Source organism: Phoca vitulina, unplaced genomic scaffold (genome assembly GCF_004348235.1).
Source record: "Phoca vitulina isolate PV1807 unplaced genomic scaffold, GSC_HSeal_1.0 scaffold10, whole genome shotgun sequence".
Lineage (NCBI taxonomy): Eukaryota > Metazoa > Chordata > Mammalia > Carnivora > Phocidae > Phoca > Phoca vitulina.
Genome location: NW_022589713.1, coordinates 50,807,081 through 50,831,041, shown reverse-complemented (window position 1 = coordinate 50,831,041; position 23,961 = coordinate 50,807,081). Strand labels below are relative to the sequence as shown.

Here is a 23,961-nt window from a genome sequence, read left to right as displayed (position 1 = left end):
TCCAATAATTTTTATACATAACACGTTTTCTTAAGAGGAGGACAGAATTGGCACCATTCATTGTATCGTTTTGTATACCTTTTCTCTTACTAGTATTTTACCTGGAGCATTTTCTCAAATTATTAATTGAAAACTATTCATAGCTAAATAATATCTAGGTTGCTTTCAGTATTTTTGCTGTTATAAACAATTACATTATCCTTTTACATATATCTTTTAGCACATTTCCTCCATTCATTTCCTTGGAATAAATTTCTCAAGTTTATTGAATCAAAAGATACAGTTATTCTTTCAGTTTGGCATAGTGTCCTCCAGGAAGGTTATAAGCCAAATTCAGTTCTGAATAAATAAATTCTATTTTATATTGCATTAAAACCTGCCTCTTTGTAACTTAAGCAAAGAAGATGAATTATTTGTTAACATGATACTTTGAAATACTTGAAGGTTGGGTTCCCCTCTCTCTTTATAACTATTCTGCTTTCTAGACTAGACACTTTCTTTCTCATAAGTTTATATGGAGTAATGGGGATTCAGTATAGGCATTTCATTTGCTACTCCTAGTTATATAATATACAGATAGGTATGATTAGTTCCTAATTAAAGGAATATGGTAGATGGGGGGGTATGTCTATATTAGTTGAATAAGCCCATCACAGACCACTGAGTTTAGCAAATATTTTTTCAGGTAAGATTACCAAAATAAAAATAAAGTGAACTTCTTTGAAATCCTGACTGAATCTACTTTTGAAGTTTGGGAGTTTAATTTACTTCTCTCAGAGATATATGTCAAGATTAAAGAGATGCATGCTATTTTTAACAGAGTATCTAATCCAGTTAATTAAAGCCAGTAGGACCTGTGTTTAGTGTGTTTTTCATTGTATTTTAAAATTGTCTTTTCATTGTCTTTAGTGTAGTTTTGTAGTTTAGTAGTGTAGTTTTTCATTGTTCTTTGGCTCCCTGTGCCAACCTGTTCTACTTATATTGTAATTGTGTGGCCTTTAAGTCAGGGAGAATCAAAAAAAGGATTGTGGGTTGCTCCATACCAATATATTATTGCTATAGAAATCCATATTATGTGGGAGTCAAAAGTGTTACTTACTTTTGTGCTTTACTAATTAGAATAAGGATAAAATGAATTCCCTTAAATAGTTATTTTCTGAATAACATTTATAACTTCATAATAGGAATTATGGTAAACACGTTTTCTTTTCTTTTGGCTTAATGGCCTAGAATATAATTGCTGAAGGTACCTGATTGTTTAAAATATTTATATCTCTGGAGTATTTTAGGTAATTTTTTAAGAAGATGTTTGAGTGTTCTCACATATATTCTCTTATTTAAATCAAAACCCCTCCAGTTAGGTACTTTATTATCTTAATTTTACTGATGAGCAAACTAAAGTTTAGAGAAGTTAACTTGCACAGGGTCATGCATCTAATAAGTGCACTAAGCATAAAAAATACTTTGCTATACTGCTACCCACACTAACCTCACCGAGTAAATAAGTATTCTAGATCCTTTAGCTCTGAGATTATAATCTACAGTAATGATCACTACCTTTCAACATCCATAAATCAGTCATTTTAAAGCTCAACTGCTACGATTCTCAGCTATTTTATTTGGAAATAAAGCAAACCTGAATTTTTTTCATTATAAGTAGAAATGCTTTTTAGTATTGTTGAAATCACCCTCCTGTACCAATAATTTTGGCTGCTATTCTTTTTAAAATACAGAGATTGAATGAGATGATAATATAATTGTTATTGTTTGTAATTTGTACCAGATTTTGAGGTTAATCATTTTTTACTGAGGCTTGTATGTAATCATGGAGACACGTCATTGGCTAAATCATTAGTTCTCAGAGTTCTGTTATTCTTTCTCACTTGCTCATTCATTCAAGTAGACAGCATTTTCTCTCTATGGTTGTTTTCATCTAATATCAAAGACTGCTTTGAAATAGTTTTAGTTCTTACAATTAACTACCACCTTTCCAAATTCAGGAGTGCTTAGTCATCGTTTTGATATATTTGTTTTACTTCATTTATGTCTGACCTGAGGTTTTATTAAGAATGTCCAAATACGGGGGCGTCTGGGTGGCTCAGTTGGTTAAGCGACTGCCTTCGGCTCAGGTCATGATCCTGGAGTCCCAGGATCGAGTCCCGCGTCGGGCTCCCTGCTCGGCGGGGAGTCTGCTTCTCCCTCTGACCCTCCCCCCTCTCATGCTCTCTCTCTCTCTCTCAAATAAATAAATAAATAAATAAAATCTTAAAAAGAAAAAGAATGTCCAAATATGGGATGCCTGGGTAGCTCAGTTGGTTAAGCGACAGCCTTCGGCTCAGGTCATGGTTCCAGGGTCCTGGAATTGAGACCCGCATTTTAGCGGGAAGCCTGCTCCTCCCTCTCCCACTCCCCCTGCTTGTGTTCCCTCTCTCGCTGTCTCTCTCTCTCTCTCTCTCTCTCACTCTGTTAAATAAATAAATAAATCTTAAAAAAAAAAAAAAAGTCCAAATATCTATTTTCCATGCTAATCACTCTCATTTTTTTCCCCTCATGCAACCACAAAGTTGATTTTTTTTTTCTTTAAAAGAAATAAAGGGGGCGCTTGGATGGCTCAGTCAGTTAAGCATCTGCCTTTGGCTCGGGTCATGATCCCAGGGTCCCGTAATCAAGCCCTGCTCAGCAGGGAGCCTGCTTCTTCCTCCCCCTCCGTACCTCCCCTTGTTTGTGCTTGCATGCATGCTCTCTCTCTCTCTCTCAAATAAAATCTTTTTTTTTTAAAGTAAAGATTATGAGGATCAGTATATATTTAATAAAAGAAATCTCACAGAATTTAGTGTTTAATCTTGGAATCCAAACTTTTAACTGATAAACCTCAATTTCTTGCTTTTGAACTTTATATAAAACCAAATAACTTTTCTGTTCGTGTGTTTTGTTGTGTTTTTCTTCTTCTCTTCTTCCCCTGATGTAAGGAAAGATACTAAACCAGAATGTTTTAGCCTTTATCTTAAAGATTATCTGGCCCCAATTTAGGTGAAGAGACTGAGCCTCTAAGAGTTAAATGATGTATCCAAGATAAGACAGTTAATAAGCAGAGATGAAACAAGGACCCAGTGCTTGGCCAGAGGCTTTTTCTGGATCATCTCTGGGTCATCTCCTATCCAGTACTGCATGTGATACATATTTTTATCCCATATAGCAAGACACTACTATTGGTGTTTGGAAATTAGGGATTGGCCAGTAGCCTTTTTCTGTTAAATTACAATGAATGCCACATCTTTTACTATCCATCATAAGAAGCGCTGGTGTTCTTTTTTTTTTTTTTTTTTTTTTAAGATTTATTTATTTGAGAGAGAGAGGGGTGGAGGGGGGCAGAGGGACAAGGAGAGAAATCCTCAAGCGGACTCCCCACTGAGTGCAGAGGCCAACACGGGGCTCAGTCCAGGACCCTGAGATCATGACCTGAGCCAAAATCAAGAGTCGGATACTCAACTGCCTGAGCCACCCAGGGGCCCCTGGTGCTGTCTATCTAAACTTTAGTTTTAAGGTAAATAAGATTCAAGTAATTCAACAGGTTTAGTCTAATAGTATCTTGCCTCTTTAATACTGTTGCTCTGCAGTAACAGGTGTTAAGTTTGATATGTATCCTTCTACATTGTACTCTATGTTCATTTATGTAGGTACGCAGATTAGATTTTATGTTTGCCCATATTAAACACACTAGTAAATACTTTGCAACTTGCTTTTTTTCACAGAATATTCATCCTTCAACATCAAGAATGACAGCTCTCACATCCTTTTAATAGCCATACAGTATTCCACATTATTGATGTACCGTAATGTAATAAACTGTTTATAAGTCAGGGTCATTCAGGTTGTCTACAACTTTATGCCATTACGAAGACTGCCAGTCTCCATGTCCTTATTATATTTAGACATTCTGGTGCTTCTAATCTGTGGAATAGATTCCTCCCAGTGTTCAATTAAAGATTGGGTGTGTTTTTAATAAAGACATTATTTTACCTTTTCCAGCATTGAATGTAACAGCCTCATTAATTGTTGTCATTTTGATAGGTGAAAAATTGTGCTTTTTTTGATTTTGTTTTAATTTGTACTTTTCCATCCACCTGTCCATCTGACCAGCAGCTAGCAAATGTTTTCTGAAAGCTTTTAGCATGCTTCTGCTTTTGTGACCTCTGGAAAACATCAGTGAACCAAAACAAAGACCCTGCCTTCCTGGAGTTTTTATTCTCTTGAGGTTCAGAATATTTAAATTCATTAATGAAGTTAGCATATCTTCTTCCGCAAATTACATGTTGTTGTTATTTGCCCATCTTTTAATTGGGCTGTTTTGTCTTTCTCATCAGTCTGTTACACTTTTTTAAATATTCAGATCTTTTATTCTTTTGTTAAAAGTCATAAATATTTCCTCAATGTCTCCTTTGTGGCAATTTACATCAAAACTTAAAAATTTTTGTTGTGGTAGGTAAAATATCTGTTCTGTTCTTTTTGACTTCCAAATTTCCTATCCTGAATAAAAAGGACTATTTTCCAGTCCCAAGGCTATGCAAATGTTTTCCAATTTATTCTAAACATTATTTTACATTTAATTTGTTCAGTATATCTGGAATTTATTTTTGTATAAGGTGACAGTATATCCCTTTTAATTTATGTTCTTATGCATGGCAAATTAATGTCCATGCAATTAAAGAAAACATTCTTTACTTCATTGAATGAATACTGTTGTATGTATTTCAGTTATTTTCTATAGTTTCTTTTCTTATTTTCCAGATCTGTATTTCTACCTACTCTAGCTTTATAGTGAGTGGTTTCCCAAACTTTTTATTAAGAAAAATTTTGAGCATATAGCCAAGTTGACAATGCAGTGAACACTTATCATCTAGATTGAATAACTAGTGTTTGCCATATTTGTTTTAACTCTCTATATAAACATATTCCCATACATATTCTTTTTTTTAATCTCAGCAGTTGGAAAATAAGTTGTAGACATTATGACATTCCAGCCATAAATATTTAATATGCTTCTCCTAAGACTTAAAGGTATGCTGCATTATATCCATGATATCATTATCATATGCAAGAAGATTCCATAATATTATGTATAAAACAATCACATTACCAGTTTTTATACCCATAACATTGATACATTTTTTGAAGAGTCTAGACCAGTTGTCTTAGATTGTCTGGATTTGTTCTGGATTTGTCTGATTCCTTTGTGATGTTACTTAACTTGTTCCTTCTAGCCCTTTTATTTTTTGTAAATTCTTTTTAAAATTTTATTTATTTATTTGTCAGAGAGAGAGTACAAGCAGGGGGAGCGGCAGGCAGAGGGAGAGGGAGAAGCAGGCTCCACGCTGGGCAAGGAGCCCGATGCGGGACTCGATTCCAGAACCCTGGGATCATGACCTGAACCGAAGGCAGATACTTAACCGACTGAGCCACCCAGGTGTCCCTATTTTTTGCAAATTCTTAAACTATATACTCATGTCCTTTTAAGCCCTACCATTCTATATTCAAATTTCCTAAAGTATCCTAAAAATTGTTTTTATAACAAGTGATTCTTTGAGGCCAGGAAGAATTTTTAGTTTCTTCATTCAAGAATGCCCCCTTCTGTTGGTATGGTGAAATGGCAGCTGCTTTACTAAATGATACCTGGGCAGCTTTCTTCTTCTAATTCTGTTGTAGCATCTTATTTCAGTAGAGCCCTCGTCTTCTCTTTTTTCCTTTCCTTTTTCCACCAAGCTTCGAAGGGATACCTCTCCTTTTTAAGTGCTACTTACCTGAGGGTCTTGGGGGGAATCCTAGTTAGAGGTCTGTGTTCCACCACTACCAGGATCTTCGTCCTCCATACAGTTTCCTCTGATTTTTCTCTCTGTGAGGACTCTATAGTTGACATTGCTGGCCTTGGATGTTCATATTTACCCATTTACTTGTAAATTGAAGTTTGAAGTGTTATTAGTCTTCTCTTAGTTGTATTACAAGTATGTGCTGTGGGTAATTTTATTTGTTCTTCTTTTTGGTCTCTAGTTTCTAGAATATGTAGTTGAATATTTGATTTGAATTTGGATAACTACCATTTCCCATGGGAATAAAAATGTCTACTATAATTTTTAATATTTAGTAAGGAAATGCTTTTTTTTCTTGATAAACCATTATCTCAGCATTTTGTTGAATTTTAGGACATTATTATTTTAATAGTTTCTACTTTCAACATTGATCTGAATCACTTCTTTGTCATGTATCAAAGTCTCATATATTTGTGGGCCATTTTTGAGTCTCTGTTTTGTTCATTTGAGTGATTGTTCTGTTCCGGCACTAAAACCTAATTGTCATAATTAGCTTTTTAAATCTTGATAGCTGGTAGGGCAGGTACTTCCTCCCCCATATTCATCTGTTTGTTCCTAATGTCTTTTGTTGATTGGTATCTTTGTGATTCTGTCCACATTATTTCTTTAAATGTTATATTCACATATGCTTTGTAGTCTGTAACTAGACAATATCTATAGTGCTATATCTATTATTTGTTACCTTTGACTCTTAGTTCATAATGGTTTGCCTTGTGTATTTGAACTTTGTGAAATTGCTTGAAGGGAGTTCTTCGGGCTTAAATTGGGGATTGTAGAAGCTTTTCTTTTCTTTTTTTTTTTTTTTAAAGATTTTATTTATTTATTTGAGAGAGAGAGAGAGCACATGAGAGGGGGGAGGGTCAGAGGGAGAAGCAGACTCCCCGCTGAGGAGGGAGCCCGATGCGGGACTCGATCCTGGGACTCCAGGATCATGACCTGAGCCGAAGGCAGTCGCTTAACCAACTGAGCCACCCAGGCGCCCTAGAAGCTTTTCTTCAGAGATTTATTCATGCTCAAAACTGGGGAATCACCAATCAGGGACCCCTCCAGCCTCTCCTAGGTCTTGTCTCAACTCAAGAATTCCAGGTTACTCCTCCCCACCTGTTGGCTGGGGAGCCCACTCTTGGATGGGAAGAGTTGTAAAGTTACGTTGTGAAAGGAGCATTCAAGAATATGAGGAATTGTTACAGCTATCCTTGCAAACAATCTACTGCAGTTTGTCCTCTGACCACAGTAATTCACATGCCTTTCACATACAAGATACACTCACAGACTTTTCTCAAAAGTTTCAACTCATATATAGCATCAGGTTCAAAGTCCATGATCTTTAGTCTGTATCAGGTCACCTGCGAGGGTTCTCTGGTGTGGCTGCTCTCCATCCAGAGGCCAATGAACTAAAATGATATCTTAACTTGCAACCCACATGCTCAGTGTACAATGGTGGTATAAGGACAGAATATCCATAATAGATATTCCATTCAAGAAGGGGAGGAATAGGGGTGCCTGGGTGGCTCAGTCGGTTAAGCGTTGGCCTTCAGCTCAGGTCATGATCCCAGATTCCTGCATCAGGCTCCCTGTAGGGAGCCTGCTTCTCCCTCTCCCTCTGCCTCTCCCCTCTCCCGGTGGACGCTTCCTCTCTCTCTTTCTCTCAAATAAATAAATAAAATCTTAAAAATAAACGGGGGGGATGCCTGGGTGGCTCAGATGGTTAAGTGAATGCCTTCGACTCAGGTCATGATCCCAGGGTCCTGGGATCAAGTCCCACGTCAGGCTCCTTGCTCAGAGGGGAGCCTGCTTCTCCCTCTACCTGCTGCTCTACCTGCTTTTGCGTGCTCTCTCTCTCTGACAAATAAATAAAATCCTTCTTAAAAAATAAATTAAAAAAAAAAGAAGGGGAGGAACAGGAAGTTCACTGACATAGCAATTTTCGAATCCAACAGGAACCTGTTGTCAGTTTCCCTTACTTCAGTGATGGTGTTTCTTTGATGAAGGTTTCGTTCTCTCTTGGGGTGTGGTTCTCTAAACGAATGTTTTCCTCTGTTCTTGGTTCTGCACTGAACTCTGGGCTCTGCCTCCTGAAATATTTCCTTCTTTTGCCTAAAAATCTTGTGTTGCCACTGTGTGTATCTTTTTCAGCCCTACTTGAAGGAAGGCTCTTATGCTAAACTGTCTCTATCTCTTGGTCGCACTCTTCAGAAGCACTGGTAATGCTCTCATTGGTTAACTCTCTTTAAAAATTATGGGTTTTATATTAATTTTATTGGGGTTTAAGCCATATTTACCCCCTGTGGTTTATCATCTATTTTTCTCTTTAGGGCTAGTCTCTTCATAGTAGCATGAGAAGAACCTGCCCCTTTCCACCTTTGAGACCTGTTCTCCTATATCTGAAACATACTGCTTTACCCTTTGTGTCAGTCACCTTTGTATCCAGCACTTCATCTTATTAGTTGTTAAGGACTAAGTAGAATGACGTTTTCACTTTATACTTAAACCTTTAAGTAATATTTAGGAATTTCTGAGAGTACCTACCCTAGTCAGTCTAGCATACTAGAAACCATGCTATCTCATGAACGTCAGAAGCCTCTAATCACCACCACCACCACCACCCCCACCCCCCACCCCCGGCCCCCATCCAAGTGAATACTAGTTTAGGGTGAGTTCTAGAGCAGGGATCAGCAAACTAGGCCACAGGCCACATCCAGCCAACTGTCTGTTTTTGTTTTATGCATGAGCTTGGAATGTTTTTTTAATTTTTAAATGATAAAAATATTCAAAAGAAGAATAATATTGTGTGACATGTGAAAACTATATGAAATTCAAATTTTAGTGTCCATAAATAGAGCTTTATTGGAATACAGCCTTACTCATTCATTTACATGTTGTCTGTGGCTGCTTTCATGCTACAGTGGCAGAGTTGAGTAATTGCAGCAGAAACCATATGGCCCACAAAGTCTAAAATATTTATTATCTGGCCCATTACAGAAAAAATCTACTGACCTCTATTTTAGAGTAGTTAGACAACTGAGCAAAGCTGTTCTGTTGTGTTTTTGCCCATTAATATCTTATGGTGTGACTGTTAACCCAGTTATATTTAAAGAGCTTTAGTCAAGTTGGAAGCCAGCATTGTTCATTCCTTCAGTCCTGCAGCCTCTACTTGTGCTCCTGCTCTCAAACTTAACTTTATTTAAATACAGCTCTGCTTTGTGTATACACTCACTGTCCTTTTCTTGTGGCAATATTTGGCATTAGAGCCCATCACTTGTTTTGACTCTCTGCCTATAGTATTCATTCTCCTTCCTGGTGCTAAAGGTATTTTATAGTATTTTTTAGGTGAACTTTAAACCTATATCAGAAAATGGAATAATGCTTATGAGAATGAACAGTTTATTCAGCAGATTATTCCCTATTAGGCAAACTAGGATTGTAAAAAGGTTTACTTGCAGTACATATAAGAGATAAACGAGGCCAACCTCAGCATGTCCTGTCTTTACACTATTCACATACCCAATACGCTCCCATTAGCAACAGCTTTGCTTATACAAAATGGTTCTCAAAGGTAAGAGCGAGATAGATTGGGGTCAACTATTTAAAACCGTGCAAGTTCTTGTGGAATTTGGTAATGTCCATGTCTAGGTTTAGAGACCTAATTGTCACATCTGAACTGGTAATAAGGCTGCATTTAGTGATATTTGTAGCCTTTTGTCTCTGCAGCTTCTGCAGGACTTTTAAAAGCCATTTAATTTCTACTTCACCTACCCTCCCCCCTAGGTTATTTGTCCCTACTCATAAGACATAACTGACTGGATATTAAAACTAAGACATTATGATCAGAGTGAATTGTGACTTTTAAAGTTAGACTTTACTATGCATGTTCTTAGTCAGTGGCACATTTTTCTGGCTTTATTTTGGATTTGTGCAGATGCTCTGCATTCTCTTGAAAGTGTTTGACATTGTGTTGTGGCTGGTGGGTTAATGTGTTGGAGTTAACATTTTATTCTACATTTGATACCTTTTGTAAACTGCCTGTAAGCTGTAGTAACTCTTCATACTGATCTCCCCTTCACTTTTTCATTCCTCTGTAAAATTTCTGTCTTCCACACTTGAGCACACTGATGTTGTCAGTTGGCCGTGCTCTGGTACATCTGCACAGGTCTCCTCCACCAGTGGCCTCCTCCAGGAACCACTTGTTCTCAAAACTTGCCTAGTGGTTCCTCTTGTTACTGTAACAAAGTAATTTGCAAGAAGTGGTATATAAGTGAACAGACTATATTTAATGAATGTGTAAAGAAAACTGTTTTATGAAAACTGTGTTGAATTTTTAAGAACTACATGATAAGGACAAGTCCCTAAAGAAATTTCTGTTCAGGGACGTCTGAGTGGCTCAGTCGGTTAAGCGGCTGCCTTCGGCTCAGGTCATGATCCCAGGGTATTGAGATCGAGTCCTGCATTGGGCTCCTTGCTACACAGGGACCCTGCTTCTCCCTCTGCCTGCCACTCCCCCCGCTTGTGCCTGCTCTCTGTCTCTCTCTCTCTCTCTGACAAATAAATAAATAAAATCTTTAAAAAGAAAAAGAAATTTCTGTTCAGTGGCCTGGGCTGGGCAAGACAACTGCAAAAGATTGGGAAGAAATTGTAGAAATCTAGGCTTCTGCTTTCCTGTCAGGGAACCCATTGTCAAAAACAATGAAACCCAGGGGCGCCTAGCCAGCTCAGTCAGAAGAGAGAGCTACTGTTGATCTTGGGGTCATGGGTTCAAGCCCCACATTGGGTATAGAGATTACAAAACAAAAACTTCAAGAAAAATGAAACCCATAGTAAGAGATTGATAAATGAATGTAGTATAAGATGTTAAAATAATGTGGTTAGGTATCTTATTTTTTGTTTCTTTGCTTAAACTGATTATTTTCAGTTAATCTGTTATTAGTACTGATCATGGGGATAGGGTCAAGAGTTTTATTGTTATTGGATTTTTTAATAATATTTAGGGAATAACTAATTTATTTACTATTGTAAATGAATTTCGTACAGCAAGAATGCATTCCTGTCTCTCTTAGTTTATTAAATTGTCATTGCTTTTCATTTGTAGTTTTATATTGTCTTACAACTTTGTTACATTTTTCTGTGGTCCATCTCTTATTGCCCTTAAAACTCACATGCAAAAAGATTATCTTCAAAGGTTTTTTTTTGTTTTTTCAGGATGAGGAGCTTCTTACATACCTTTGGAAATCTTTAGCTTTTTTTTTTTTTATAGGATGTTAAATTTTTAAATCCAGTTTTGAAAATGATATTTCCTTTGGTAGATGATAAACCTAATTGGGGAGCTATTATTATTTAACTTTTTAATTGGATAGATTTTTAAGCTAATTATCCCTTAGGATATGCATCTTATGTGGTTGAAATCCATTTCAGTGTGTTAAATTATTACCATGAAGAAATAAATATACAGAGTTAGAAACTAAATACCACCTGTATCAGCCAGAGTTCAGTCAGGAGACAGAAACCACAGGGGTGCTGGGGTGGCTTAGTTGGTTAAGCGTCTAACTCTTGGTTTCAGCTCAGGTCATGATCTCAGATTGTGAGATCAGCCATGCATCGGGCTCCATGCTCAACGTGGAGTCTGCTTGAGATTCTCTGACCCTCCCCCGGCTCGTGCACGCGTGTGTGCTCTCTCTCTCTCTCTCTAAAATAAATAAATCTTTAAAAATAACTGTTGTGGGTTTTTTTTTAAGATTTTATTTATTTATGTATTTGAGAGAGAGAGAAAACACAAGTGGAGGGAGGGGCAGAGTGAGAGGGAGAGAATCCCAAGCAGACCCCCGCTGAGCCAGGAGCCCTACACGGGGCTCTGTCCCACAACCCTGAGACCATGACCTAAGCCGAAATCAAGAGTTGGACACTCAACCAACTGAGCCATCCAGGCTCCCCAACAGTTATTTTTACAGAGAGAATTTAAGATGAAGAATTGTTAAATGGGTATGGTGAATTAAAAATGCAAAAAGAGAACACTAAAGTGTCATCGAGGTAGCAATTACAGTCAACAGCTCCTACTCCTAGAGCTGGAGGAACAAAATGAGGAGGTTAAAATTATTAAAACTTAGAGGTGGGGTCCTGCAGAGCTGTGGCTCAGACCTCTGTGAGGGAGTACTAGCTGGCTGGCGTCTCTGACGGGCCCTGTGAGCTGGATCAGTGAGGGTTAGAAAAATCACAACAGGAATCAGGTGCTGGGAGCCTCCTGACAGAGTTGCTAGGGTTTTACAGACAAGAACAGGGAGCCAGAAGGAGCATGTCCCTTCTTCTGTCAGCTTCCATCTTTCCAGCATCCCTATTAACAGACTTTAGCAGGAAGCCATTAAAATCAGCAGAAAAATGGTTTGCCCAATCCTGGCTAGGCCCAGCATCACTGAATATGAAAGATAGGATTTGGAGCTGAAAGTAGCTTAATTACTGGCTCTTAAACAGCTACTACTTCTTAAGTTTACTTTTTTATTGTTTATGTGCAGTAAAGGAAGATTTGTTTGCATATATAAATTTAATTTTAAGGCCCTCATTTCTTTCACATTTGCTTTCCTGAACACTGCAGCATACATGGATCCTCTGCTCTGTTATTTGCCATCATTTATTGACATTTAGTGTCATTTAAAATTGCCATTTACCTTTTTAAATGATTATCTTTTCACCTGTATTTCTTGTGTACTTGCTACTGCATTGAATAAGGATAGGAGGGCTCTGTTCTTACAGTTTGAAGTTTACAACTAGCCTACTTTATAGAGAGTTAATCAACCATTGTTATGGACCTTGACTTTTCTGAAAGATGGTGATTTTTTTTTAATGCTGTCTTATAAAATGGAATGTCTCTCAAAATTATGCCTTTGTTGATATCAAAGGAGTTATATTTTTCATATTTTCTTTGGTGCTAACATGCTTAAACTTTAAAAAAATAAATTTCCTTTTGATAAGCAGGTGCTTCTAAAGAAGGAGGTGCTGGAGCAGTTGATGAAGATGATTTTATAAAAGCTTTTACAGATGTCCCTTCTGTTCAGGTAAGGATACCAGTAAAGTGGCACTCCCCAGGAATATTGCTTGCATACCTGTTCATATAATTACTTTTGTCCCTTTTAAAAATTCTCTTTTTCCTTAAATGACTATGTAAGTAAAATACTTGGCTTATTATTACCAAGCTGTTACTTGTTGGTACAATTAGGTTTTCAAATGATTTTTCTCTGAGGCTAAAATAGAATCCGTAATGAATTATGACATTGCAATGTTCAACTACATCCACTTTTTTTAAGTTGTGATACATTGTTCTTCCTTTTTTTGTTTTGTTTTGTTTTTACCTCCTCCCTTTTTGTCCACTTTATCTCTGTCTCTTTTACAGGCATACCTTTCTCTACCTGGCTGTTGAATATTGGAATTTCTTAGGGGTCAGTTTTGGGCCCTCTCCTCTCCACTTTCTTACTAAGTCATTTCCTTCAGACCCATGGCTTCAGCTCCTGCCTTTACATAGATGACGCATCTCTCTTGAGTGCCAAAATAATTTCTCCACTGACTGTTTACCTGACATGTCCTTATAGATGTCTCAGAGGCATCTCAGATGCAGCCTGTCCAAAATGGGGCTCATGATCTTACCCTTACAAATCTGCGCTTCTAGTGTTTTCTATGTGGAAACCATGACTTACTTCAGTTATAAAAGTCAGAAATCTAGGACTTACTCTACTGCATCAGATTTCTAACTTAGTAGTATTCACACTTCTTTTGCATATATTATCTCCAAAAAGAATGTTTGAAAAGTTGTCTACCCTCTCACCAAAGTAAATTTTTGACTTTTCTCTTTTTCTCGTTGGGGAGGGGGGAACCTTAAACTGTATTCTAGAGCAATGCATCATAATAAGATTCAGAATGGCCGAGGGGCCTGCCTGCCTTTTGAAATTGGGCAGAAGGACTGTTGTGAGGGGAGTTTGGAGGCAGGAAAGAACTGGCTCAGAATCTTGCAGTAGTCATTCTCTAACAGAATGTTATCTTGACCCCCTCCTACCTCCTCACCTTGTCTCATGCCCTGCTCCCCTTTGTACTGTTGTTGGGGAAATTAATGGCTGTTGAAAGTGAAAGACTCTTTTGATGAAGGTATCTGATATTACTTGGATGGTATCACCAGGACCCCTTTCTCTCCCTCTCTTATTTCTGGATTCCTCCACATGATCTTCCCTCATGGTCAGCAACATGGCTGCAACTGTTTGAGCCTCACACCTTCACTGCCCTCTGTGTCTTTTCTGATTGATCCTGTAAAATTTGTGAGAATCCTTCTGATTGAACTGATTTAGATCACATGCCCACCTCTGAACCTTTGTGATGTAGAGAAATAATGTGCACCAATTGATTATGGTTGGGTCATTGGCTCTTCCCCTGTCCCCCTTTGCACTTTTTACTCCTGTGTTTTGGCCTTCTTTCAGTTTCCTTCTGTCACAGAGTCTTTGCACATGCTATTCACTCTAGGGAAGGCTAATCTCCCTACTTTGCCTGATGATGTTCAACTCATCCTTCGCTCTCAGTTCAAGCTTGACTCTTTCAACTAATTCACACCTCCCATATAGACTTTCATGGAACTGTAATTCTTTGACAGTACTTTCTATTTGCGGTTTTATATCATTTGATTAATTTTTTTCTCTCCCTGACTGGATTATAAGCTCCATAAGGCAAAGACCATGCCTGTTTTTGCTCGCCATAATATCCTTCATGCCTAGCATCGTGCATCCCTGTTATGTGAATATTTAAGTGAGTGAAAGGATAATGGTGTTTTTGGCAAACAGTTGGCTCCTGAGGAAACAAAGTATGTAGCTTTCCTGGCTACAGTGTGGGGGAGCTAACCTAAACCATGTCCTTTTGCAATAATGTATATGAATGCAGTAGGTACATACCTGAAGTCATTTTGAGAAATTAGGCCTATCATTAGTTCTTAGGATATTTGCATCATGTTTTTAAATGACAAAGCATTTTAAGAGTATATCTAAAGTTAGTCATGAGCAGAGAAATAGCACAAGGGTAACAGGTAAGGAAGACAAAGCATTTTACTTTATTGTATATAATGTATATCTATTTTCCATTAATAATGGTGCTAGAATAGGAAATAACGTTATTACTTGAAAGATTACTATAAACATTGGGGCATAGTTTTGATATTGCTTATAGCAAGAAATATTAATGTTATAATTTTGTATCTTTAAGATCTATTCTAGTCGAGAACTTGAAGAAACATTAAATAAAATCAGGGAAATATTGTCAGATGACAAACACGACTGGGATCAGCGTGCCAATGCAGTAAGTTTTTTATTTTTTATTTTGTTATCCTTCTCTTTTTTTTAATGTTTCAAAAACATGGAAATTCAGTAATATTACTACATGGTATTTGCTTATGAAATAGAGCATATGAAAGCTAACATTTCTTTCTGGAAAACACTTTGAGGTAATAGGAATTTTCTGAGTTAGGGTTAGTTTTTACTGTTTCTGCTGATCCGTGGAGTCTGTCTTACTCGTTTGTTAGTCTCTCCACATGTGCTACTTATTGACTGACCAAGAAAGTGTGAGCTTCACTGATGTCTGGGTGATGGGTTTGTGTGGGTTTACATAGTTGTTCATCAGTAGGCAGTGTTCTCAGTTCTTACAAGGTTTTCCTGTAAAACAGTTCACTTTGCCCACATGCTCGATAATTTCATAGTATTGACATCAATTGATGACAATATATCTGTTTGTCTGGCTTATTTTCTTTATTTTCTCACATATGTCTCTGAATATGATGAATATTTTTCACCTGTGATTTAAAAAGAAAAAAGTCTCCTATCCTTGAGTTAAGAATATTGTATCCTAAATTCCTTGATAAAATATTTGATACTTTTAAAATAATATCTACATTGGCAAAGGACTGTATATTTTAAAATTTGTAAACTTGCCAGATTTACATCTGAGGTTCCAGATGTGTCCTCTAGAAGCCAGAGAAAGGGTTCCATTTTTTTTTAAGATTTTATTTATTTATTTGACAGAGAGTGAGAGAGAGAGCACACGAGCAAGGGCGGAGGGAGAGGGAGAAGCAGACTCCCCTGCCAAGCAGGGAGCCCGATGCAGGCCTCCATCCCAGGACGCTGGGATCATGACTTGAGCCAAAGCAGATGCTTAACCTACTGAGCCACCCAGGCACCCCAAAGGGTTCCATTTGAAGACTTCTGCTCTGAGAGTTCTCAATCTCCATTTTGATTAATAAATCCTATATGGCCCTTTGAAAATTGCCCTTTTTGATGCTACAAACAAAAGATTTTTCAGCTTCTCTTTAATAGGAAGTTTACATATTTTAAGGTATTAAAATATTTTAACAGAAAATGTTGCTCCATATTTGCTAAATATGATTCATTATTCTGTCTTCAGTTCTGAGATTGTCTGAGATAGAAAGACCTCTGTCATAGGTAATCTATGGAGAAACATGACAAATTAAATGTTGTCAATATAAAACACAAAATTTGTACTTAAGAGTTTTTTGTTGGGGTGCCTGGCTGGCTCATTCAGTAGAACATGAAACTCTTGATCTTGGGGTCAGGAGTCCAAGGGGTTGTGAGTTCAAGCCCCGTGTTGGGTGTAGAGATTTTTTTTTTTAATGAGTTTTTTGTTTTACTTCGAAACAACCCTTTTGGAAACACAGGTGGTCTTTTAATTTTTTTAATTAGAAAAGTGACATGGGCTCATTGTAGTAAGTGGAACAGTACAGAAGATTACAAGGAAAAAGTTAATAGTTTACTCCCTATTAAGGAAACAAATGTTTTCATTTTGGAATATATCCTCTTCTATGTATATGTATGATAAGATAAACACAGTTTTTTTCTCCCACTTCTATAAAAATAAATGAGATCATACTAGATACGTTACTTAATAGCTTGTTTTCATTCACTTTCTTTCATAATTTATGCCCATTCAGTACAATTGCTATAGATGCCAGGCATATAGTAGTTGCTCAGATATTTATTGAATGCAGATCAATATGTGCATATATTTCTTAGTTAAAAAGATACCATGTAATTAATTAAACCATTTCCCATTTGATGGATTTACAGTTTTTTATTTTTTGCTATTTCGACAATATCGCAATAAATATCCTTGCACACATTTATAACAATGGTGTTTTTATTTTTGTAGGTTAAATTTTTCAAAGTGGGGTTGTTGGGTAAAGAGTAGATATAATTTTATTTTAGTGTTGCCAAAATATTTTGAACAAAGGTGTTAGTGACTCATAATCTTACTTACAATAAGAGCATCTCTTCTTTCTCATACTGGAAGCTGTTAAGTCTTTTTAATTTTTGCTAGCCTGATGGAGAAAAATGATACATTTTTGTTGTAATTAGCATTCGCTTATCACTAGTAAGGTTGAGCACATTTTCATATATTTATTTTGCTCAATTTAATATTGGGTTATTTGTCTTTATCTCATTTATTATCATTCTTTTGTATTGTACTTAATATGTTGCAAGTAATTTTTTCCAATCATGTTGTGATTTGTTTGGTTAATCTTGTTTAGGTGCCTTCTGATTTCTCTTCTACCTATGATAGTTTCCCTTATATGCATTAAGATTATATAACTTGTTACAAAATTTTTTCTACTATTGTAATATCTTTGTTATGGTTTTCATTGTCAGTCCATCTGATTTAGTTTTAAAGATCTCTTTAAAAATTTAGAGAACCTCAGAGTTTAACATGAAATTATATATAATAATGGATATGATAGGTAAACTTTTAGCTTCTCAGTATGTGTGAGCACAGATATGCAAATGTGGGTATCTTTTGATTAATGTAATTTTATTAGGTATGTCTGGTGTTAATATGGAAAACATTTGTCAATCCTACATTAAAAAGTAATGCTTAAGGATAGAAATGGGGAGAAAGAGCTATTTATTTCACAAAGTGTGAAAATATTAAAATACGGACCTGGCTGACTAGTTGGTCCAGTTGATTCTGTACTTTGGCTTATGCGTGAATATAGTTTCCAAATTTGGCCCTTTTAAAAATAGTCTCCTTGGTAGATAGTGGTAATTTTGCCTGTTTTGAATGTACTTATGCCTCTGAATTGTGTGCTTTACAATGTTTAAAATGATAAATTTTATGTTAATGTGTATTTTACCACAATAAAAACTTTAAAACTTACCCTTAAGACTTTAAAATGTACTTAGCTATTCATACGTTACATATATCCATTTTGTATATAACTAAATCTGTAACATTCTTTTCCAGAAAGCTTTCTTTAGTTTATTTAGCATGTTTATTTATAAGATACATTTAATGCTATTAAAATGTCTGAATATAGTTATAAAAATTTTTAAATTTTTGTTCAAATAATGAAGTTTTGGTAACTTTTTTTTTTTTGGAATTGACACTCTTTATACCAATAATGAAAATTCTCTTTACTTCAGCTCAAGAAAATTCGATCATTGCTTGTTGCTGGAGCTGCACAATATGACTGCTTTTTCCAACATTTACGCTTGTTAGATGGAGCACTTAAACTTTCAGCAAAGGATCTTAGATCCCAAGTGGTTAGAGAAGCTTGCATTACTGTAGCGTAAGTATGTTCTTTCTGTGATAAGTTTTTTTTATGAATTCATTCAGTGCTCAGTCATTCAGTGCTCATTAAGTAAAGCAGGACAACCCCAAAACAGCATGTATATAATCCAAAATTAATTTTTAATATAAATAAAGATTCCATTTGTGTGATTTTTTTTTTTTTAAGATTTTATTTATTTATTTGACAGAGAGAGCGAGAGCAGGAACACAAGCAGGGGGAGTGGGAGAGGGAGAAGCAGGCTTCCTGCCAAGCAGGGAGCCCGATGTGGGACTCGATCCCAGAACCCTGGGATCATGACCTAAGCTGAAGGCAGACGCTTAACGACTGAGCCACCCAGGCGCCCTCTGTGATTTTTTTTTTTTTAATCTTTCTTAACAACACTATATAAACGTTAAAATGTGGTTATATGTATAAAGCCCATGGGTGCCTTTTTGGTCACTAAGTCTTTAAGAAGAAAATTAATGGGTCTGAGAACTATTCAGTTTTCTCTTTACTAATTTGGATATTAAGCTCTCTATTTCTGATATTTTAACAGTTATCCTGGAATTATAACGTGTCATTAACCTATCAAGATTCTAATGTATTCCGCAGGTTTATATTCTTCCAAAATTCTAGTATGGTACGACACTTAAATTTCTTTTACCTCTACTTCTGATCTGTGTACTGTTGTTATATAAGCATTTCTTTGAAGATAGGGAACACAAAGATGCCCACTATTAATATTTCTAATCAAAATTGCATTAGATGTCCTGGTCAGAATAGGGGGAAAAATCCCAGGAAATAAAAACTATGAGGGTTTGCTAGAAAAGGAACAAAGCTGCCATTATTAACAGATGGTATAATTTATCCATGGAAAACCACAAGAATATATAAACAAATTATTTTAATTAAGGGACTTTAGCAAGATGCTAGATACATCAATATACAAATATAATTGGGTATCTTTTAAAAGCAAAAATAAAAAAACAAAAGTGTACAAAATGTAACCTTGAGAAATATTCCATGGTGAGAGTTCTGCTTCTAGCAATGCTGCAATAACTGGTACAGAGCTAGCTCTCTTGCAAAAATTGGATAAAACATGTGAAACAGCTATTTATAGATAATGGACAGTGGACGGAGCAAGACTGTGATTCTTGAAAGAAACAAATCAGTTGAGCAGTATAATCAGCACAGTTTTGACCTGGAGGTACTTTTTGGACCATGGAGAAGAGAGGAAGCACCCAAGGAGAGCAAGACAGTTTCATGAGTTGAAGAAACAGAGACTGGAGTTTCTGAAAATTGGAGTGGTTAAAATTTACAGTGCAGAATCCTGGAGAGTAAAGAGAGAAACAGAGAAAGAGCTATAGAGAACTGGATAAGGGATCCCATGAGTCTAGCTGAATACGGATCTGTGCATGTGAAAGTTGCAACTCCCTGAGGATGGGAAAGAACTAGTGCTGGAGGCTATAAGGTAAACAACAGTTCCCAGAGCTCATATGGGCTGGGAGAAGTTCAAGTTCTGATGAGTCAGAATGGAGAAACCTAGTTGAATACCCAGGGCATTTGGCAGAGATCCCAGAAAGGCCATTGTATAGGAATAATACTAAATTAGTTTTAAAGTAAGGCTCCTTCTGATAAACTGATAAAGATCAGGCTGATTCCCAAGTACATCACTTGCCTACCAAAATAAAACTCACTCTTTAAAGGAAGACCACCCTATCTAGACATAGGTGGTACCTCCTTGTTTCTGATTTGAGGTTCCTTTTTTTTTTAAGTTTTTATTTATTTATTTGACAGAAAGAGAGAACACACAAGCAGGGGGAGCAGCAGAGGGAGAGAAGCAGGCCCCCCACTGAGCAGGGAGCCCGGCGTGGGCCGATCCCAGGGGATCATGACCTCAGCCGAAGGCAGACGCTCAACCAACTGAACCACCCAGGCGCCCCTGAGGTTCCTTTTTGCCTGCGAGTTTAGACATTAGAAAACTTGAAAGTATAACGGAACACTAAAGGTCTGAGTACCTCTGTGAATCAAGAACCTGAACTTTTGGAGCTAATTGTATCCCAACAGTGTATTTTAAATAAGACATGAATATATAGAAAGTAACCAAAGCTGTAAGCATTGTCAGAACTGTGAGTGATGACAGCATCCTTCTTAAGTGTTCTAACTAAATCATGCAATTAGAGGCTGAATTTAGTTGTTTAGGGTCACCCAACGAACTAGTGTATGATAGAGTTGTATTTTCAGTCCAGAATTCTGAAATGCTACACCAAAGATGTAAGGGAGTATTTCGGACTAAAACGGTAGTGGTACCATTAATAGAAATAGAGATTGTCTTGACGAGTACTAATGTGGGTAAGATTTTGAACTTGTTTGTAAAATATGTTGAATTTAAGATTGATGTTGGGGCATCAGAATAGAAATATATGATGGATAAAGACTAAAGGTCAGAGCAGTCAGGGCTGATGTTTTACCTGTCAAGATAATGGTTAAATTCTGACATCAGATGGCTTCTCTGCGCCATTGTAAAAAGATTATAAAGGGGCACCTGGAGCAGCGTCTGGGCGGCTCAGTCGGTTGAGCGTCCAGCTCTTGATTTCGGTAGGTCATGATCTCAAGGTCTGGGATTGAGCTCCCTGTTGGCCTCTGCGCTTAGTGGGGAGTCTGCTTGTCGCTCTCCCTCCTCATCTGACCCCCCAAAGTAAAAAATAAAATCTTTTTTAAAATGTGGGGGTGCCTGGGGGGCTCAATTAAGCATCCAACTCTTGATTTTGGCTCAGGTCGTGATCTTGGGGTCATGGGATTGAGCCCTGCAGGCTCTGCATTCAGCATGGAGTCTACTTGAGATTCTCTCCCCCCCCCCACGCCCCCCGCACTCTCTCTCTAAATAAACAAATAAATATTTTTAAAAAGAGAGATATGGTAAAATGCCAAATTTCAACTTTGGACTAGACAAAGGGAAGGAAAAACAAGGAAATGAAGTAATATTTGCACTTCCCTTTCTCTTTTGTTTTTCTGTCATTAGAAGTGGTTAAAATAAAAATTTTAAGTTAATTCAGTAAGAGAATATTTTTAAATTATATAGTCCTACCTATACTTAATATTAAAAAAATTTTTTTTTTTTGTCTTTCGTTGTAGACATCTTTCAACAGTTTTGGGAAACAAATTTGATCATGGCGCTGAAGCCATTGTACCTACGCTGTTTAATCTTGTCCCCAACAGTGCAAAAGTCATGGCAACTTCTGGATGTGCGGCTATCAGATTTATCATTCGGGTAGGTTCTTCTCTTCTGTGTTTCTCCTTCACTCTCCCCACCTCTCTATTTTCAATATACTTAAGTAAGTCATTGGTACTTTTTTTTTAACCCCAAAGGAAAATCACTTTTGAATGACTTTTTCTGAAATAAAAGCAATACTTGGTTATTACAGTTATTATAGAACATTTAAATAATACAGAAGATTACCAAGTAAACATGCTTGCATACAGAATATAATATACACAGGTACATGTACTTGTGTGTGCGTGTGTGTTTAAAATTATGTTACAGGTAGTAACGGACAGATGTAAAACAAAAATGTTATAGGCAGTGGTATGACAGGGAGATTCTTAGTATTTCTCATCTTCCATATCTTGAATGTACTCCCAAAAAACAGTGTTAAAAAATGAGTCTACCCTCTTGAATTCTGTTCTTCTACAACTAATCACTCCAGCCATTCAATATATGCTTTTCCAAACTTCTATGCCTACACAAACTGTATTTATTACAAAATATAAACATAATATTTGTATTTTGCATATATATAAATAATATTTTTTAACTTGTTTTTTAAACTTCATTTACTTGGACAGCTTCCCTTGTCCATCCATATAATTCTTCTTAATGTCTAGATTGGTTCTCTGTTAAAGGACAATAACATTAAATCATCCTCACCATTCTTCCCCCTGAAGTTTATGGAGTCCTTTTTCTCCATCCTTTTCCAACATTGTGTATTATCAGTCTCTTAAAGGCCTTATGATTTGATAAATGAAATATTTTTTCATATTCTACTTCACATTTCTTAGATTACTAGAGACATTAGGTATTTTTTTCCTTTCAGAATTCTTCTGTGGATTGCCAGTTTATACCTTGTACATTTTTTCCTCACTGATTTCGAAGGTCTTATGTATCCTATAAGTATATTGATTCTGTGTTATAGATGTAGGTACCAGTCTGTCAGTTCTTCAAATATTGTTTAAGCTATTATCTCTTTATATGAACTTTCAAATTTTTATGTATTGAGACAATGCTCTTTTTGTGGGTTTTGTTATGGTTAAAATGACCTTCCCCATTTCACAATTATAAGATACTCAGTTGTTTGAAACTTTTATAATACTGCTTCTTACATTTAGATCTAAGTGGATTTTGTTTCCTTGTGAAGGATAGGTATCTAATATGATTTTCCCCCCAAATACAAAACCAGTTGACTCGGTGGCATGTATAATTCAGTCTTTTCTTGGCAATGCCAGCATGTTCACATAATAAATTTCCATTAAGTATATGAGTCTGTTTTCTAAACTCCTATTCAGTTTCTTTGATGTTTGTTCTTTCCTAGTAAAGAAATGAAGTTTTGTTTCAATACTGCTGCACCAGAAGGTTGTTTCAGCAGTGAAATCAAATGCCTATTTAGAAAGCTATGAATCCTTTTCTGTTTTAGTATTTTTTTAAGGTTCTCTCAATCCAGCACCTTGGTAACTGTGTTAAAAAGTAGTAGGAATTATTGAGATCTTTGTTTTGTCTTTGAGTCTATGGGAGTACATTAATTATGATGTTTGGTTCAGGTTTCTATGGATACTCTACATTAGATTATGGGAGTTTCCTTCTGTTGATATTTTTGCTAAATTTTGATCAGGAATAGATGTGAAATCTTATCAACTATCTATTTAATATCTTTAGAAATGATTACATTTCTAAATGATATCCATTGTACATTCATGAACTGAATTTTGGTTGGCCATTGTAAATCATTATACTGCTAGATTCATTTGGCTAATACTTCAGTTAAGATTTTGGCATTCATTTTAATATATGAGTCTTTATAGAATTTCGTGTATTATTCTATTCTTAGGGCTTGCTGACCTTGGAAGTTCTTTAATGACTTTTCTAGTATTTTAGACTCTGGGCACTTTTGTGTTTCATTTTGAATTGTTAGTTGTATTTTCTCAGTATATCCGTTTCATATAGACTTTAAGAATCTTTGGTATGAGGTCGTATACTGTATTCTCTTAAAAAAAAAAAGTCTCTACCACTGTGGTTCTATTACCATTTTTTCTTGTTACAGTATTTTTTTTTACACTTGCTAGAGGCATTATCGTTCTTTTTTTATTTTTTAAGATTTTGTTTATTTATTTGCAAGAGACAGAACGAGTGGTGGAGAGGGGCAGAGGGGAAGAGAGAGAGAGAGAGAAGCCGACTCCACGCTAAGCAGGAAGCCCGATGCTGGGCTCGATCCCAGGACCCAGAGATCATGACCCGAGCCGAAGGCAGATGCCCAA

The 23,961-nt window shown here is 36.4% G+C and overlaps 1 protein-coding gene across 34 annotated transcripts in view; it reads left to right on the top strand.

Moving 5' to 3' along the window:
• CLASP2 (cytoplasmic linker associated protein 2) overlaps window positions 1–23,961 on the top strand; it is a 182,374-nt gene that overhangs the window by 65,037 nt on the left and 93,376 nt on the right. For all 34 annotated transcript variants that reach the window (XM_032409083.1, XM_032409082.1, XM_032409081.1 and 31 more), the window contains 4 exons: window positions 12,825–12,904; window positions 15,084–15,176; window positions 18,305–18,450; window positions 21,568–21,703. In XM_032409083.1, the coding sequence (XP_032264974.1) occupies window positions 12,825–12,904; window positions 15,084–15,176; window positions 18,305–18,450; window positions 21,568–21,703 (455 nt within the window). The remainder of the gene's footprint in view (window positions 1–12,824; window positions 12,905–15,083; window positions 15,177–18,304; window positions 18,451–21,567; window positions 21,704–23,961) is intronic.